The sequence below is a fragment of the Grosmannia clavigera genome (assembly GCF_000143105.1).
Source record: "Grosmannia clavigera kw1407 unplaced genomic scaffold GCSC_142, whole genome shotgun sequence".
Lineage (NCBI taxonomy): Eukaryota > Fungi > Ascomycota > Sordariomycetes > Ophiostomatales > Ophiostomataceae > Leptographium > Leptographium clavigerum.
This window is the reverse complement of record NW_014040799.1, coordinates 61603-77433: the sequence shown is the minus strand read 5'-3', so window position 1 is coordinate 77433 and position 15831 is coordinate 61603. Positions and strand designations below refer to the sequence as shown.

At 58.1% G+C, this 15831-nt stretch overlaps 6 protein-coding genes across 6 annotated transcripts; 3 read left to right on the top strand and 3 right to left on the bottom strand.

Moving 5' to 3' along the window:
• Nucleotides 1-118: 118 nt before the first annotated feature.
• CMQ_5430 (trehalose-phosphate synthase 1) lies at nt 119-1576 on the top strand (the record flags this gene model as incomplete). The annotated part of the gene is made up of 1 exon (XM_014317387.1): nt 119-1576. One exon carries the CDS (start codon nt 119-121, stop codon nt 1574-1576), a length of 1458 nt encoding a protein of 485 aa, XP_014172862.1.
• A 675-nt stretch (nt 1577-2251) lies between these two features.
• Nucleotides 2252-4738, bottom strand: CMQ_5394 (vid27 family protein; the record flags this gene model as incomplete). The annotated part of the gene is made up of 1 exon (XM_014317351.1): nt 2252-4738. One exon carries the CDS (start codon nt 4736-4738, stop codon nt 2252-2254), a length of 2487 nt encoding a protein of 828 aa, XP_014172826.1.
• Nucleotides 4739-5592: 854 nt separating this feature from the next.
• Nucleotides 5593-7354, bottom strand: CMQ_5419 (prenylcysteine oxidoreductase; the record flags this gene model as incomplete). The annotated part of the gene is made up of 4 exons (XM_014317376.1): nt 5593-6450; nt 6525-6617; nt 6678-7198; nt 7258-7354. The coding sequence occupies 4 exons, from the start codon at nt 7352-7354 to the stop codon at nt 5593-5595; spliced, it is 1569 nt and encodes a 522-aa protein (XP_014172851.1).
• Nucleotides 7355-7818: 464 nt separating this feature from the next.
• On the top strand, nt 7819-9778 carry CMQ_5402 (t-complex protein zeta; the record flags this gene model as incomplete). The annotated part of the gene is made up of 5 exons (XM_014317359.1): nt 7819-7860; nt 7965-8059; nt 8141-8399; nt 8475-9474; nt 9540-9778. 5 exons carry the CDS (start codon nt 7819-7821, stop codon nt 9776-9778), a joined length of 1635 nt encoding a protein of 544 aa, XP_014172834.1.
• Nucleotides 9779-10051: 273 nt separating this feature from the next.
• CMQ_5424 (pdcd2 domain protein) lies at nt 10052-12605 on the top strand (the record flags this gene model as incomplete). Its single annotated transcript, XM_014317381.1, has 2 exons — nt 10052-11406; nt 11702-12605. 2 exons carry the CDS (start codon nt 10052-10054, stop codon nt 12603-12605), a joined length of 2259 nt encoding a protein of 752 aa, XP_014172856.1.
• A 255-nt stretch (nt 12606-12860) lies between these two features.
• On the bottom strand, nt 12861-15629 carry CMQ_5427 (brct domain containing protein; the record flags this gene model as incomplete). The annotated part of the gene is made up of 2 exons (XM_014317384.1): nt 12861-15473; nt 15537-15629. 2 exons carry the CDS (start codon nt 15627-15629, stop codon nt 12861-12863), a joined length of 2706 nt encoding a protein of 901 aa, XP_014172859.1.
• Between the last annotated feature and the right edge of the window lie 202 nt (nt 15630-15831).

Sequence of the window (15831 nt, the reverse complement as noted above, 5' to 3'; positions counted from 1 at the left end):
AGCCCTGACATCATAGGTCCCCAACGTGAGAGCAGCAGCGACAGACGACCAGTTTTTTGTCTACTCCAGCGGAGATCGTGTGCAGTCCCAGACTCGACAGAGAAGCAGCCTCGAAAGTATGACAGCCGACAAGGCAGATAGCGGGGCCAGTGGCCCCAAGGCCAACCTGATCATGGTGTCGAACCGGCTGCCAGTGACGGTCAAGCAGCAGGCCGACGGCAACTACAGCTTCTCGATGAGCTCGGGCGGGCTGGTGACCGGCATCATGGGCATGGCCAAGCAGGTCAACTTTATGTGGTACGGCTGGCCGGGGCTGGAGGTGCCGGAGATGCAGCGAGCACGGATGACGGAGACGCTGGCGCGTGACTTCTCGGCCGTGCCGGTGTTCCTGTCCAAGGACGAGATGGACCGGCACTACAACGGCTTCTCCAACTCGATCCTGTGGCCGCTGTTGCACTATCACCCGTCGGACGTCACGTTTGACGAGCTCTCCTGGGTGGCGTACAACAAGGTCAACCGGGCCTTTGCCCAGACGATGGCCGAAAAGGTGCAGGACGGCGACGTCGTCTGGGTGCACGACTACCACCACTTCATCCTGCCGCAGATGCTGCGCGAGGAGCTCGGCAGTGCGCGACGCAATGTCAAGATCGGCTTCTTCCTGCATACGCCCTTCCCGTCGTCGGAGATGTTCCGCATCCTGCCGGTGCCAGTGCGCGAGGGCATCCTGCGCAGCCTGCTGTCATGTGACCTTGTCGGCTTCCACACGTACGACTACGCCCGGCACTTTCTCAGCAGCTGCTCGCGCATCCTCGGCGTCAACACGCTGCCCAACGGCGCCGAGCTGGACGGCCGCTTCGTCACCGTTGGCGCCTTTCCCATCGGCATTGACGTCACCAAGTTCGACGAGGCTTTCCGCAACCAAAAGGTGCTCGACCGCATCGGCCAGCTGGAGAAGAAGTTTGCTGGCGTCAAGGTCATCGTCGGCGTCGACCGCCTCGATTACATCAAAGGCATGCCGCAGAAGCTGCACTCGTTTGAGCTCTTCCTGACCGAGCATCCCGAGTGGGTCGGCAAGATCGTCCTCGTCCAGGTCGCCGTGCCGTCACGCCAGGAGGTTGACGAGTACCGTGATCTCTGGAAGGAGACCAACGAGCTTGTCGGCCGCATCAACGGAAAGTTTGGCACCGTTGAGTACATGCCCATCCACTGGCTCTACCACTCCGTCAGCTTTGAGGAGATGACCGCCCTCTATGCCGTCTCCGACGTCTGTCTCGTCACCTCCACCCGTGACGGCATGAACCTCGTCTCGTACGAGTATGTTGCCGCTCAGAACGCCCGCCACGGCGTCCTCATTCTGTCCGAGTTCGCCGGCGCCGCCCAGAGCCTCAATGGTGCCCTTATCATCAACCCCTGGAACACCGAGGACGTCGCCAAGGCTATCCACACTGCCGTCACCATGCCCGCTGAGCTGCGCGATGGAAACTTCCAGAAGCTGCGTCGCTACGTCTACCAGTACACCAGCCAGTGGTGGGGAAAGAGCTTTGTGTCCGAGCTGCAGGGCACCAAGTCGCAGTAGTTCACATTTTGGGAACGTGCCTTGTGCCCATGCTTACGCTTCATACTTGTTTTATTTCATTATTTCTTACATCTGGGTCGGAAAACACGAGGGTATGGCGTCGACGGCGTCAGGATGGAAGAGCATTTCTCTGGCCATCACACATGGATGCATCTAGCTCTCATCTGTTTGCTTTCGTACATAATATACAGAGGCATTTGGTCTGTGTAAGAAGCTGCGGAAAGACCGCCAGATCCAGTCTAGCTACGGCAATTAGCGGGTCGCTCCTACAAGTGATCCCAGGTTAGTGCAGTCTGGACGCTTACGCGAAGCTAACCTTTGCTTGTTTTTGTCACAGATACACCCTATAAATATGAAGATATCCATTTTACTACCTAGAAAGGAGCTGCATTATCAAACCAAAGGCGAATAGCGACATAACCATTGTTGGAGAGAACGTATCACTTGACTCCTGTCACAGACAAAATGGGAGGTCGAGCCGTCTAGAAAAGACTGGAGGACATGAGTCAGGGTGATAACAACCGCACTTGACGAAAATCAGAGCAGCAGAGTCGGTCCCCATCCAAAAACCACAACATGGACGAGCACACGTTAAGAGGAGTGTGGGGACACGGAAACTAAAACAAGAGCTAATACAAGCAAACACCAGACTCCAGCCTTTCCCACCTCAGCCTGCTAATACGGCGAGTCCACGATATCGTCCTTGCCCAACTTGTAGCGACCGCTGTTTGGACCTCCGATCCGGCCGCTGCTGGCACGCCCACTGCGCCGGCCACCGGCTCCCGCCGTCCCCACGATGCTCTCCCGCGTCGGCCGCTTCAGCGCCTTGTTGCCCAGCATGTTGACTTCGTGCGGCAGCGCCATGATGATGTTCTTGTCCGTGCCAAACTGGAAGTCGTCCGCCTTCACGTCGTCCCGATACCGCTTGATCATGTACGATGTCCGGCTGCCCTTGAGCACCTTCTTCAGGCTCCACTCAATCACATATGGCCCCGTGGCCGTAATGATGCTCGTCTCTTCGGCACCCTCGCCCGTGTTGAACTTGGCCGGCGTAAAGGCCACGCCTTTACCTGTCTCGTGCGCAAACTGCGCCACGTGCTCTGGCGTCAGCGCCAACCGGCGCGGCTGCGGCTTGCTGTCCGCCGCAAATGGCTTCTCAAATCCGAGCCTGCCCGCATTCTTGCCCTTGGACTGCAGCGCATCAATGAGCAGCAGATACGTCCGGCATGTGCCCAAGATCCACCGGCCATCCGCCGACACGTCCATGCCCAGAATCGGCTCGCCCAGTGCCGGAATGTGTGTCTTGGCGTTGATGCCCAGCCGGTCAAACAGCCGGATGTCGCCCTTGTTGGACGCCACCGCAATGTGTCCGCTGCCTGTCGTGGCCAGCGCCGAGAAGTCGTTCTTGGAAACGTACTGCTTCAGCTCCGAGTCCACCAGCTTTGAGCCCGCCAGACGCGGGTCTACCCGATACAGGGCGTTGTGCGATACGCCCAGGAACGTCTGCTCGCTTGTCATCTGCGCAAACTTGTTTTCGGGAGCAAAGGTAACCACCGGGATGTCGTCATGCACCTTCCACTCGTCGACCACCTTTCCATACTCGAGGTCCATACGGAAGAGCTTGTTCGGGTCGTCCTCGTTCTGCAGGATCATATTCCGGTCTTCGTTATGCAGCATGACCTTCTTGGGACTAAAGAGTTTGCCTCCCGGCGTCTCGATCCTGGAGATGTTGGTCGAGAACTCCAGCTGTTTGTCGTTTGTGTGCTTGAAGACGCCGATCTGCGTCCCACGAACCACAAACGACCGATCGTGCTTGTAGCCAACGGCCAGCGACTTGTTGACCACATTGTCCTTCGGCTGGTGCTCGACATCGTCCTCGTCTTCGTCGCTGTCGTAGTGCTCGCTGCTCGGCCGCTCCTCTTCTTCCTCTTCTTCCTCTTCTTCCTCTTCTTCCTCTTCCTCCTCCTCCTCCGGCACATCTTCCATAGCTAAGTCTGCAAAAGCATCGGCTACATAGTCGCGTTCTTTGTCCTTGATCTTCGTCCACTTGATCTCATTCAGCTGCTCCCACAGGGCGCGCAAAAGTCCCTCCTGAAAGCGCTCGAGCGTGGCCTGGTCCTTGAAGCGGAGCAGCCAAGAATAGGCGGTACCGTCGCTGGTGAGTTGGTTGAAGATGAACGAGAGGAACTCGAAGTTGAACACGGGGTTGATGTCTGCCACGATGGGCACTCCGAGCCAGTCGCGTTCCTTGCTGGCAACCTGGAGCCAGTACTGCCAGTTGCCGACCTCGCTGACGACAGCGGTGACAGACGCATCTTGCAGCACGAAAGAGCCTGAAGGGAAGTCGTAAAAGTGAAGCTCTGCAACCTCACCTGCCAAAATTTCCCGAGCCTCCGGTTGCTCAGCAGCCGCCGGGACTGCTGTAGGAGAGGGGGTTGTCGCTGCCGGGCTCTCGGCCGCGACGGGTGACTCGACAGCGGCCACCTCATTCGCCTTGCCCTTTGCCATTTTGGTCGGGGTCTTGAGTAAGACCGTTGTAGCAACCTCGTTGATATGATGACTTTGATTCACGCCCGTGTGGGCAGTGCCCATAGAAGACAGGATCGATTCGGTCGAGGCGATGGAGCGGCTAAGATCCGGGCCGTGAATTGGACTCGCGGGCGGGATGGGCTGGCTGGTAAACTCGAACTGGAGCAGATCTTTCTCGGATGCGGTCGAATGCGGCTTGCGGTACTTGCGCTCGTACTGACAATGCTTTGCTGCCAGCTCAAACTGGTGCACCAAGCTGTCCGGAGTAGAGGTGCGGTCGCAGACAAACTCGTACACGTCGCCGGCGTCGCCAGTAAGATCACGCCAGCAAAGAACGTATTCGGCACCGTCTTCGTCGCGTTTCTCGACGCGAAACTCGAGAGCCTCGTCTAGCAAAAAAGTCTTTTCGTCGTGCTCGGCGGCAAGCGGATCGGTCTCGGTATCTTCGCCTTCTTCGTCGGCTAGTAGCTCGGCTTCGCCCTCTTCGTAGACACGCTGCACGACAAGCTGATACTGGTATTCTTGCGCGGTGCGTCGGATACGAGTAGATGCGTCCTTGAAGAGAAGTTCGGAATAACCTTTCGGAGAGAGGGGGCGAACGAGATACAGTTGACCCTGGGGCAGTTCGATCATAGACTCCTGACTGCTGGAGCCAAATAGAAGCTTTGCAGCTGTTCCACACACGGAGAATTAGTTGGAACTCAAGTCATTTTCATGAAAATTGAGAAAAGATCAAGGGGCGATGGCGTCTCGGACAAGGGGCTTTCTGTTTGACCAATCCAAAGTAGGATCTGTAGCCAGGGATCGAAACCATCAAAACTAGAAAAACAGTAATGGTAAACGAGAAAAAGGGGCAGCTCACCGTTCCGGAGGACAAACATTCTCGAGAGGAGGGTTGCTACCAGCGGTGCGAATTTGCAGCCGGTAGGAAGGGCCAATGTTGGAATAAACAAAAGGCCGTGGAGCAAGAGGAAGAGTAGATGGAGTGCGGAGGTATGCCAGGGGGGCGCGAAATATAAAGGAACGGCAACAGTAAAGCAAGCAGAGAGGACAGAGTAGCCGTCGGCGTCCCCTGCCTGATGTTTGTATTCCTTTCTCTTTATTTTCTTTATTCCTCTTCCTTTTTTTCTGCCGAATGGTTGCTGTGGGGTTTTGCTCAGTGGTGGCTGCCTTTGGCGGCTGCCCCTCCTCGTCTGTGAAAATGGGGTCTGCGTCATAGCGAAAACCATGTGTTGACCAATGGGGTTTGTACTTCTTGTGGCTGAGGTAGCCCACCGCCACATGACAATCCCTGGTGGCAATTTCAGGTAAATTTCAGGTAGCAACGGACAGACGCGCTGAACTGACGCTGGTGTAGAACGGAGTGGCGCGCGCTAAATGAACTAAGACATACGGCTAACGACTGTTCTCCAATAGTGTCCACCACTCCCCCCACCAAGTCCTGATAACAGACAAAGCAAGGGACTGGCAAGATAGATCGCCAAGCACTACAGGTCCTCTGTCTGCTGGCCTTGAGCCTTTGCAGCCGATGCCGCAGGATCCACGGCCTCGCCGGTAGCCAGGCCCTGAATGTCGTCCACAATCAACCGCGCCACGTTCATCCCACTGAGCGCGCTCGTCTCCATGGTCGAGATGAAGCTCTCGATGCCGGACGTGTAATAAACGCCATTACCCACGATTGGGTCTTGGAAGGTGACACGGGGCAACGCCTTCGGGTATGCATGGAAGATATACGGGTAGTACCACGAAATCACGCTGGCAGTTTCCGCAGGCGCCGTGAACGTTTCCGGCACTTCGGCGCCGAGCAGCTCGGATAAGAAGCTGGCTGTCACCTTCTTGGGTGAAAAGATCTTGTACAGGTACTCGGACCGTTCAGTTCTCGGGTTGGTGATTGTGCGCAGTGTGCTGATAGAGAAGAAGCCAGCCTTCCCTGCATCCGACAAGGAAGACTCGTCAGCGCCTAGTGTCGTGAGCACTGTCGACGGCGCTTTCGTGCCCGGCTCGAGGTTGAAAAACTCCGGGCTGAGCAACAAGGGCGAGGTGAACAGGGTCACATACAGCGTGACATACGGGATTTCGTCGATGGCCAGCGTCAGTACGCTGTCAGCAGACTTGATGCCGCTAAACTGGTAAGGCGCAGCAATGACGACGTTGTCGAACTCGAACTGTGCCGTCTCTGCCGTCTTGCTAGACTTTGTCTTCAAGTTGTACTTCGGTGCCTTGTTAGTGGAGTCAGAGGCGAAGGAAATGCTCTTGACCAATGTATTGTCCCGGAAATCGGCATTGCTGTCCCGCACAAAGTTGGCAAAGATCTTCCAGTTGCCGCCTGCCACCTGTGACGCACCCTGCGGAGCCAATGCAACCTGTCATCTTGGTGAGTACGGAGATGGTCTGGCAATGGAAAGTAAGGTATGTTTACCATTGTATCGAGTCCATGGATTGTGTCCAGGTTAGATGCATAGTTTACACGCGTGCTAGCCTGGATGATGTCATGCGAGAACGGGAACGCGATCTGGCGGTCAAGGTTAGTGATACGGCCACGTATGTTTCTGCTGTAGGCAGCTTTGCATACCTTGTTTTGCTCCAAAAACTGCGCACCTGTCTGGCTGGTGACCTGAGCGAGTTCCAACTCAAACGCCCGTGCCGACAGTGAACGGAAGGGAAAGTATGGTGCCGTGTAAAGGGAGAGGAACTTGCTCACGGTGGCCTGCATCAGGTTGTTTGCCCGATACGGTGCCAGACCATACTTCCAAAACAACTTCGCGAGGTTCCACCAGTTGGATGACGTTTCGTCCTGTGTGTAGACAAACCTGTCGCCATCCCAGATGCCTAGCACTCCGTCAATCTCGCCGACAGGCGGATCAAGCGAGAGACCAAACTTTTCTGTGGCATTCCAAAGGATCTGGTTGATCTCGACGAAGATCGAGGCGCCGAGCTCGACTCGTTGGTCAGGGTCGTCATAGGCGTTGACCGTTAGCGCGCGCCCACCGATGCGGCCGGTCTTCTCAAACAAGGTGATGTTGACGGCGACGCCATCTTCCTCGGCAAACTGGCGAAGATAGTAGGCCGTGGAGGAGCCGGCCGCTCCAGCCCCTAAATAACGCTTAGTTTTCTCTACTGCTGGGTGTCTGTTGGGTTTTTGCACAACTTACCGATGATAGCTACCTGTCGGACATGATCGGCAGACTTAGCAGATGCAGCGACAATCGCTAGCAACTTGGCTGTGTATAGCACTCCTGGCAGTCTCATTTTCCTTTATTGCAGAGATAGAGCGAGTATGGAGGGGTTAGAAAACTGTATCTGCAGGTTTGAGAAAGACAGAGCTCTTGGAGAGCTATGTGAGCTGATGTTTCGTCAGTGTGAGATGCTCGGCAGGATTAGGTCATCAGGTACGCGTGTTGTAGGGTAAATGATACAAAGTACATTGCCCATTCGAATAAATGGCATACGTGATAGGTACCTTTTATCATGTAGATATACACTAGCCCAAACAGGAAGGGTAGCTCTTCCCAACCTAACAGCCCAGGCAACTACGATTAGCCTTGATTATTTTTAATAAAACAAGGTTAGAAAATGCTGGCACCAATCTGCTCCCCACCAAGGTCAAATTTGGTGAAAATCAGTACAGCAGCGCCAAGTCGACATATCTCGGCCCAGACTCTCTTCCCTTTTGATACGCTTCTCTCGCATACGAAGCGACACTAACGGAGAAAATGTCTGCAGCACAGCTTCTCAATCCGAAGGCCGAGTCGAGGGTACGTCGCCCCTCCTAACCGTTTCCACCCCTATATCAAGCTACGGGAAGCACGATTGTGCTTTTGGACGACGTGTCAAGACAGCTGGCTGATTCGAATGACAGAGGCGGGGTGAGGCTCTGCGCGTGAACATCAGCGCCGGCGAGGGTCTGCAGGATGTCCTAAAGTCCAACCTGGGCCCACTGGGCACCATAAAGATGTATGTGTCTTCGCTGGGCTACGGTTGCCCCTCACGAAAACCGTTGGGATGTTTGCTGACCGATGGGGATGATCTGTACAGGCTTGTGGATGGTGCTGGTCAGATCAAGTTGACCAAGGACGGCAACGTGCTTCTGCGCGAGATGCAAATACAGAACCCGACGGCAGTGATGATCGCACGAGCGGCAACGGCACAGGACGACATCTGCGGCGACGGCACGACGTCGGTGGTGCTTCTGGTGGGCGAGCTGCTGAAGCAGGCAGATCGGCACATCTCGGAGGGGCTGCACCCGCGGATCATCACAGACGGCTTTGAGATTGCCAAGAATGAGGCGTTAAAGGTAAGGAGGTGGAGGGTGTGGATAGAAGAAGAAGGTATCTTGAAGTGATCGCTGACGTCTGGGCTTACGCTTTAGTTCCTTGACGAGTTCAAGCTGCCAAAGGAGGTCGACCGCGAGCTGCTCCTGAACGTGGCGCGGACATCGCTTGCGACGAAGCTGAACGCCACGCTCGCAAACAGACTGACGCCGGACATTGTGGATGCGGTTCTGGCGATCTACCAGGCGCCGGCCAAGCCGGACCTGCATATGGTGGAGATTATGAAGATGCAGCACCGGACGGCGTCTGAGACGCAGCTGATCCGTGGACTGGCACTGGACCACGGAGTACGCCACCCGGACATGCCGAAGCGGGTGGAGAACGCACACATTCTGATTATGAACGTCAGCCTGGAGTACGAGAAGACGGAGATCAACTCGAGCTTCTTCTACTCGAGCGCGGAGCAGCGCGACAAGCTGGTGGACAGCGAGCGGCGGTTCGTTGACGCGAAGCTCAAGAAGATCCTGGAGCTCAAGAAGCAGGTGTGCGGCAACGACCCGAAGAAGAGCTTTGTGATCATCAACCAGAAGGGTATCGACCCGCTGTCGCTGGACGTGCTGGCCAAGAACGGGATCCTGGCGCTGCGACGGGCAAAGCGCCGCAACATGGAGCGGCTGCAGCTGGTATGCGGCGGAACAGCGCAGAACAGCCTGGACGACCTGTCGCCGGAGGTGCTGGGATGGGCTGGGCTGGTGTACGAGCAGCAGCTGGGCGAGGAGAAGTTCACGTTTGTGGAGGACGTCAAGGACCCGAAGTCGGTGACACTACTGATCAAGGGCCCCAACCAGCACACGATCACGCAGATCACGGATGCGGTGCGCGACGGTCTGCGCAGCGTGTACAACATGATTGTGGACAAGAGCGTGGTGCCTGGAGCGGGAGCTTTCCAGGTAGCGTGCGCTGCACACCTTAAGTCGGACGCTTTCGCGAAGACGGTCAAGGGCAAGGCGAAGTGGGGTGTGGAGGCGTTTGCGGATGCGCTGCTGGTGATTCCCAAGACGCTGGCGGCAAACGCAGGTCTGGACGTCCAGGATGCCCGTACGTTTTTATGGCTTCCCCCTTTTTATGAGCTCCTCTCCTGCATCCGTACTGACAAAGAATAGTTGCTGCTCTTCAGGACCAGCTGGCCGAGGGCAACGTCGTGGGTCTGGATCTGGCGACGGGCGAGCCGATGGACCCTGAGCTGGAGGGGATCTTTGATTCATTCCGTGTGCTGCGGAACAGCATTGCGTCGAGCTCCAGCATTGCGTCGAACCTGCTTCTGTGCGACGAGCTCCTGAAGGCTCGCCAGATGAGCCGGCAAGGTGGTCCGGGCCCTGGCATGGACGGCCCGGAGCAGTGAGCACGACTGCCGAACTGCAAGCTTCTGTATAAAAACCTGCACCACCAGAGGGCGTTCCTTTGTAGACAAGTCGGGGCAATAATATACAGGCAAATGTTGAAGCAGTGAGAACGACGACTGACACGTGATACATGCGATATATTTCTTATCTTATCGCAAAAAAAAAAACTGTTAGTGGGGTATGTACATGAAGTTCAGAGGGGGGAGGTTTATTACAGCAGACAACAAGAAGACCGGGCAGGAAATTTCGTGGCAGTCACGCACGAGTTCACGATGGCACCCTACGACAGCGATTCGGACGATGAGGAGAACGAGACGCAGCTGAGCTACACAGAAACGGAAGTGCTTCTCGGCTATGGAGAGCCAGACAAGGGCGAAGCTGCGGATGGCAACGAGACAGTGAGCCGACTGGGGGGACGACCGAACTGGCTGGTGGCAGAACAGGCGCCGTCGGCGGCGCTAGCACGGTGCGGCGTGTGCAAGGCGTTGATGGTGCTGCTGCTACAGCTGAACGGTGAGCTGCCGGACCGGTTCCCAGGCCACGAGCGACGGTTGTACGTATTTGCATGCCGGAACAAAGGCTGCCGACGCAAGGCTGGGAGCATCCGGGCGATACGGGGCGTGCGGATGGATGTGGCAGCAGCGGTGGCAGAGGCAGCGGCAGCAGCACGAAAGAAGAAGGAGAAGGAGGAGAGGGAGGCACGAGAGGCAAAGGAGGCCAAGCAGACGGCACCGGTGTTGGGCGAGGCGCTCTTTGGAGTGAAGAACCCGTTTGCAGCTGGAGGCAGCAATCTTGGTGGTGGTGGCAGCAATCCATTTGGCGGCAATCCGTTCTCGCTGGGCGGAGCTTCGGCAAACGGCAGCAAGAACCCCTTCAGCATGGGCAGTCCGGCGGTGGCGAAAGAGGCAGCAGCGGAAGCGAAGGAAGCGAAGGAGACAGAAGAGGCCAAAGAGGTCAAGGACCTGCCACGGACGTTTGCAGAGACGCTGTCGCTGAACAACAAGGAGGCTGCAGCGCCGACAGCAGCACCGGTGATCGAGCCGTGGCCGGCTGTCGAGACATGGCCGGTGACATACCCGGTCAGCTGGATTGCGGAGGCCGAATATGAGACGCTGGATCCGACGCCGGCAATGCCGGAGCAGGCGGTGCAGATGGAGGTGGATGACGGCAGCGGCGGGGGAGGCAGCAGCGGAAAGGAGGACAAGTATGTGTTTGAGTCGAGCATGGACGCGGCCTTCCAGCGGTTTGCCGACCGGGTCAGCCAGAACCCGGAGCAGGTGATTCGGTACGAGTTTGCGGGCCAGCCGTTGCTGTACAGCAAGGACGACACGGTGGCCGGGCTGTGGCAGACACAGCAGCAGGCAGGCGTCGGTGTGACGACGATGGCGGCCGGCCCGCCGCGGTGCACAGCATGCGGAGGGCGGCGGGTGTTTGAGGTGCAGCTGATGCCTCATGCCATCGCGCTGCTGGAGGCGGACGAGATGGGACTGGAGGGCATGGACTGGGGCACGGTGATGGTGGCTGTGTGCGAGCAGGACTGCCAGGGGCGCGGCAGAGTGGCCGACAAAGAGGCGACATATCTGGAGGAGTGGGTGGGCGTGCAATGGGAGGATTTGCAGGCGAAGCGGTGATGGAAGGAGGGGATAGAGGAGAGGGAAAGATGAAAGTGTGTGGGATGCGAGCAGAAAGGACAATGGAATCGGAAAAGGGAGACAATGAGCTAGCAAGCATCTTTGAAATGAGAACGAGGATCTGATCACGTTGGCAGATGTACGTCGTAGCGGCTGTCTGCATGTCTGGGATCCTCAGGGCGAATTGTATTGAGGCCGAAAGGATGTACTTGTACTCTGTACGGAGTAATACGCAGAAGGAGCCAGTGAACTGGGTCAATGTCGCATGCACTACGGAGTACATGCTTATAGCCGAAGCCCCACACAGTATTTTTACACAGTACACACCGTCACGACGTCCAGCATTGCCCCTCACAAGAAGCTCGCCAACATCGCCATCGGTTGCACGCATGAACAGACGCCCGCACGGGCACCTGACGAACCGACACTCCGGCAGGACGACGGCGCCATGGCACAGGCGGGCCAGCAGGCATCCGGCACCGGCGAGTCATCAACAGCAGTAGCAGATCCTGCGACGCCGGCCAGCTTTGCCTTTCCGCACTATTACTACTTTCCGCCCATGTTCACGCTGCAGCCGAACCTGGCGACGCGTCGCGCCCAGATGGACAAGTGGACGGCCCTCGTGCTGGCCTACTGCCGGCACTACCGCATCTTCCGGCTGGTACTAGGCGAGCCGCCCGGTGCAGAGACCAAGACAAGAGAGACGAGCAGAGGGCCTGTCCGCATCGACACGGGCGGCATGGACGACGACGACGACACCCCCCGCAGCGTGCCGTACTACGCGCCCGACCTGTTCCGCAATCGGCAGATCGACCGGGCGCTCACGATGGCGGCCACACGCGAAGTCCTCGAGGCCATGCGCCAGGAAGGCCGTGCCGAGTGGGTGGGTGCCGGCGAGAATGGCAGCAGCCCGGGACCTTTGGCAGCCGATGCTGCCGCGACCGCTGCTGCTGCCTACATCTACTGGAAGACGGCCGAGGAATGGGCTGCGCTCGTGGACGCCTGGATCGACGACACCGCACAGCGCGGCAGCGTGCTCACGCTCTACGAACTCACGGCTGGCGACGCCACGCGCGGCTCCGAGCTGCACGGACTCGACCCTGTCGTCCTGCAGCGCGCCCTCGCCGTTCTCGTCAAGCGCGGCCGCGCACAGGTCTTTGGGGCTGCTGGCTCGCTGGGAGTGAAGTTTTTTTAGGGCGTAACGTATATGCTATAAGAAAGTCAGGTCTGTTATAGCGTACAGGCTGGCTATAGCGCCAAGTTTTAGTGGGCTATCAGGTCTAGCGAACCAAACGACTCCCTATAGCATGCTAATATTACCAAACGCCTTATGCTCCTAATGTTTTCCGTTTTCTGCCCAATTCTTTAGGTCAGCATCGTTTCGCCCTGCTTCTTGTCCGAGCAGTCGTCACCGTATAATCACCACCACCACTCATCTCCGTCGCCCACCCTACACGAAAAACCGCCGCGCCAGATAGTGCTCGTCAAAGACGACTTCCTGCCGCATGGCCACGTCCAGCAGCCAGTCCGGCGCCACCACACGCGGCTCCATGCGACCGTCGCGCGCCATCTGCTCAAACTTGGGCCACAACGCCCGTTCTGTCGGCGCCGCACTCGTCAGCAAGTATACCGGCTCGGTCGGCCCATCGTCTGCCTCACCGCCGGTCGTCTTGGGGTCTACCGGCCGGATCGTCGTCCCGCTGTGCGCCCGGTACGTCTTGAAGATGGCCCCGTTGGCCTCGGCAATCTCCCGGTAGCTCGTGCTGCCGTTCTTGATGTCCGCCATGCAGTACACCACCACGTTCCAGAGTAGTCGTCCCCGGTTTGCTCGAGCCCGTCCCAACGCCCGGCTCAGCGTCACCTGGAACCGCTCCTCGCCCTCGACGTCCTCGAGCGCGTACTTGTCTGCCGCCAACAGCCGCCCGCTCTCCAGCACGTCCGTGATGTACTGCGAGTTGATCACCGTCGGTCCCCGCGCCAGCGTCTTGAGAAACTTCATCGTCCGCACCAGACACGGCGCTGCCAGATAGTCGCACGGTTGGCTGTCCTGCACGATCTGAATTCCCAGGCCACGCAACTTCCGCCGGTCTGCCTCCTCTTTGCTGCTGCTGTGCACCCAGCGCTGGTAACCCGTCAGAACCACCCGCATTGTCACCGGTGGCAGCGATGGCCTGCTCTTCTTAGTCGGACGCTCTGCCTCCGATCCTCGCGACGATGAGTCGCTGCCCATCTCGTCCTCGACGTCCGCGCTGGTCCGCTTCTTTGGTTTGCTGCCCTGCGGCGCCTGCAGCCGGTCCTTGTCCACCTGGTCGGCCGCCCGCTTCCCTCCCCACGGCCCGTGTCCGTCGCGACCGCCTCGCTTCTTCTCCTTCTCGTACAGCGCAATGTCCGACGCCAGCCCGTGCAGCTTCGACAGCGCCTTGTCCTTGGCGCTGCGCGACGCACTCGACATCACCAGCGGTGTGCCCTCGGTCTCCTTGTCTTGCCGTCCGGCCTTGCGGCTTGCTCGCTTCGGCGTTGCTGCTTGTCGTGCTGGCCGTCGTGGCATCGTCACTGTTTTCGCTGTTGTCGCTGCGGTCGCTGTTGTCTCCTCTTCCGCACCCGAGGCCTCTGATGCTGTCTCCTCGTCGTTTTCGTTTTCGTCTCCGGTTTCATTTCCGCTTTTGTTCCTATTACTCCCACCCTTGCTGTTCGCTGCCGCCGCCGCAGGAACCTGCGACGAGCCGTCTTTTTGCTCTGCATCTGCCCCTCCCGGGTAGAATTGCGCTCGCAGCCGCGAAGCGTCCAGGAACGTCTGTCCGATGACCTCGCCGAGGTTCGTCCGCGCCGGAAAGGTCGTGTACCGTGGACTCGTCACGCTTTGCACCTCACACCGCGCGTAGCTCTCCTCGATCCAAAGGTGATTTACCATCTGAATGCTCCAGTCACGCGCCGCTTCGCACTTCTCGCTGTTGTCGCGCGCCGTGATCAGGTGCGTGTTGTCCATTCGCATCGTCTTGGTGAACCGCGCCCCTGCTGCCACCACTAGGTTCTCCAAGTAGATCCGCGCCTCCCCGCCGTAGTTGGACAGCGTGATCACGTAGTCCTCAAATCCCGGGATTCCGTGCCTCGGCACCGGGTAGTGCAGCAGCCGTCGCAGAGGCGAGCACCACTCGTTGTTCGTGATGATGTGGAACAGCCACGCCAGGTTGCCAACATCCTTGCCTGCCTGTGCCGCCCGCACGTACTCCTCACCGTCCCGGTACTGGCAGATGAACATGTCACATGCCTCCACGCCGTCGCTGTCGTCCTCCTCCACCACCCGCCCGCCTCCACGCCGAATCAGGTCCACGACTATTGCCCGAAACCGGCGTCCGACGTTCAGATCTGTCGACAGCATCACCTTCTTGTTCTGGAACACCGTCAGGTTGCTGCGCCACCCCTGCCGCTCCAATGTCGGGATCGATTCTGGCACCGCTGACACTGCCCCGTCCAAGTCCTGGTTGTCGGGGATGGGGATGCTGTCGGTGTCGTCTCCGCCATCTCCGCCGTCTCCGCCGCCGACACGTCTCCCTCGCAGGATCGGAGGGTCCGGGAGCAGATATGGGCCCTCGTCAATCTTCTTGCCCAGCTTGAAGCAATCGTCGAACCAGTGAGGCAGCACAATCTTGCACCGGAGGTTCTTAGCCTCGGCCTCCTTGCACTTGGGGTGGTCCATCGACAGCGCGCAGATGTGCGTCGTCAGCCGCGTGAGGTCTTTCGACTCCATGCCGCCCAAGGCCATCGTCGCCCCCGTGATGGCTTCCTTGTCGCATTGCGGGATGTCGGCACATGTCAGGTTGACGCTGGAGAAGATCATCCGCGGGTCCGGCGAGAATGGGCGTATTTGGGCCAGCTTGCCACGGCTGAGAGAGTGTGTGATCCATGCTACCGTCACGACCGGCAGCATCATCTCGATTGCCTGGCTGTACTGTTCGAAGTCGATTGAGTTGGCCACAATGTGCGTCGCCTTGTCAAGGGGTAGTCGGCCGTCGGATTCGGGGTCGAGCGCCACGCCGCCATACTTTTCTACTGTCCGTGAAAGCTGATCGGTTTAGTAGGGGGAAACGGATGGTGGGTGACGGGCAAGCAACGAAATATGACGCACCTCGGCGATGGTCTTTGGAAGCAGAGACCGACTGGGGACAAAGGCAAACTGACACGAAGCGAAGACGCTCTTCGACCCGTCCTTGTCGGCCATTGTGTGTGCGGATGTTGGGAGATGGTGTGGGAAGTGTAGCAGAAGCTATGAGCCTGCGGGAGGCAACATGCAGGAAATGTCGGGGTTTGAAGTTGGTGCCTTGTGATTTGTGATTCTGTGAATCTGTCTAGACGATGGATCCTTCAAATCGCGTCGACACGCTAAAGTACGCGAACGCGTATAGCGCACTACTAAAACGCGC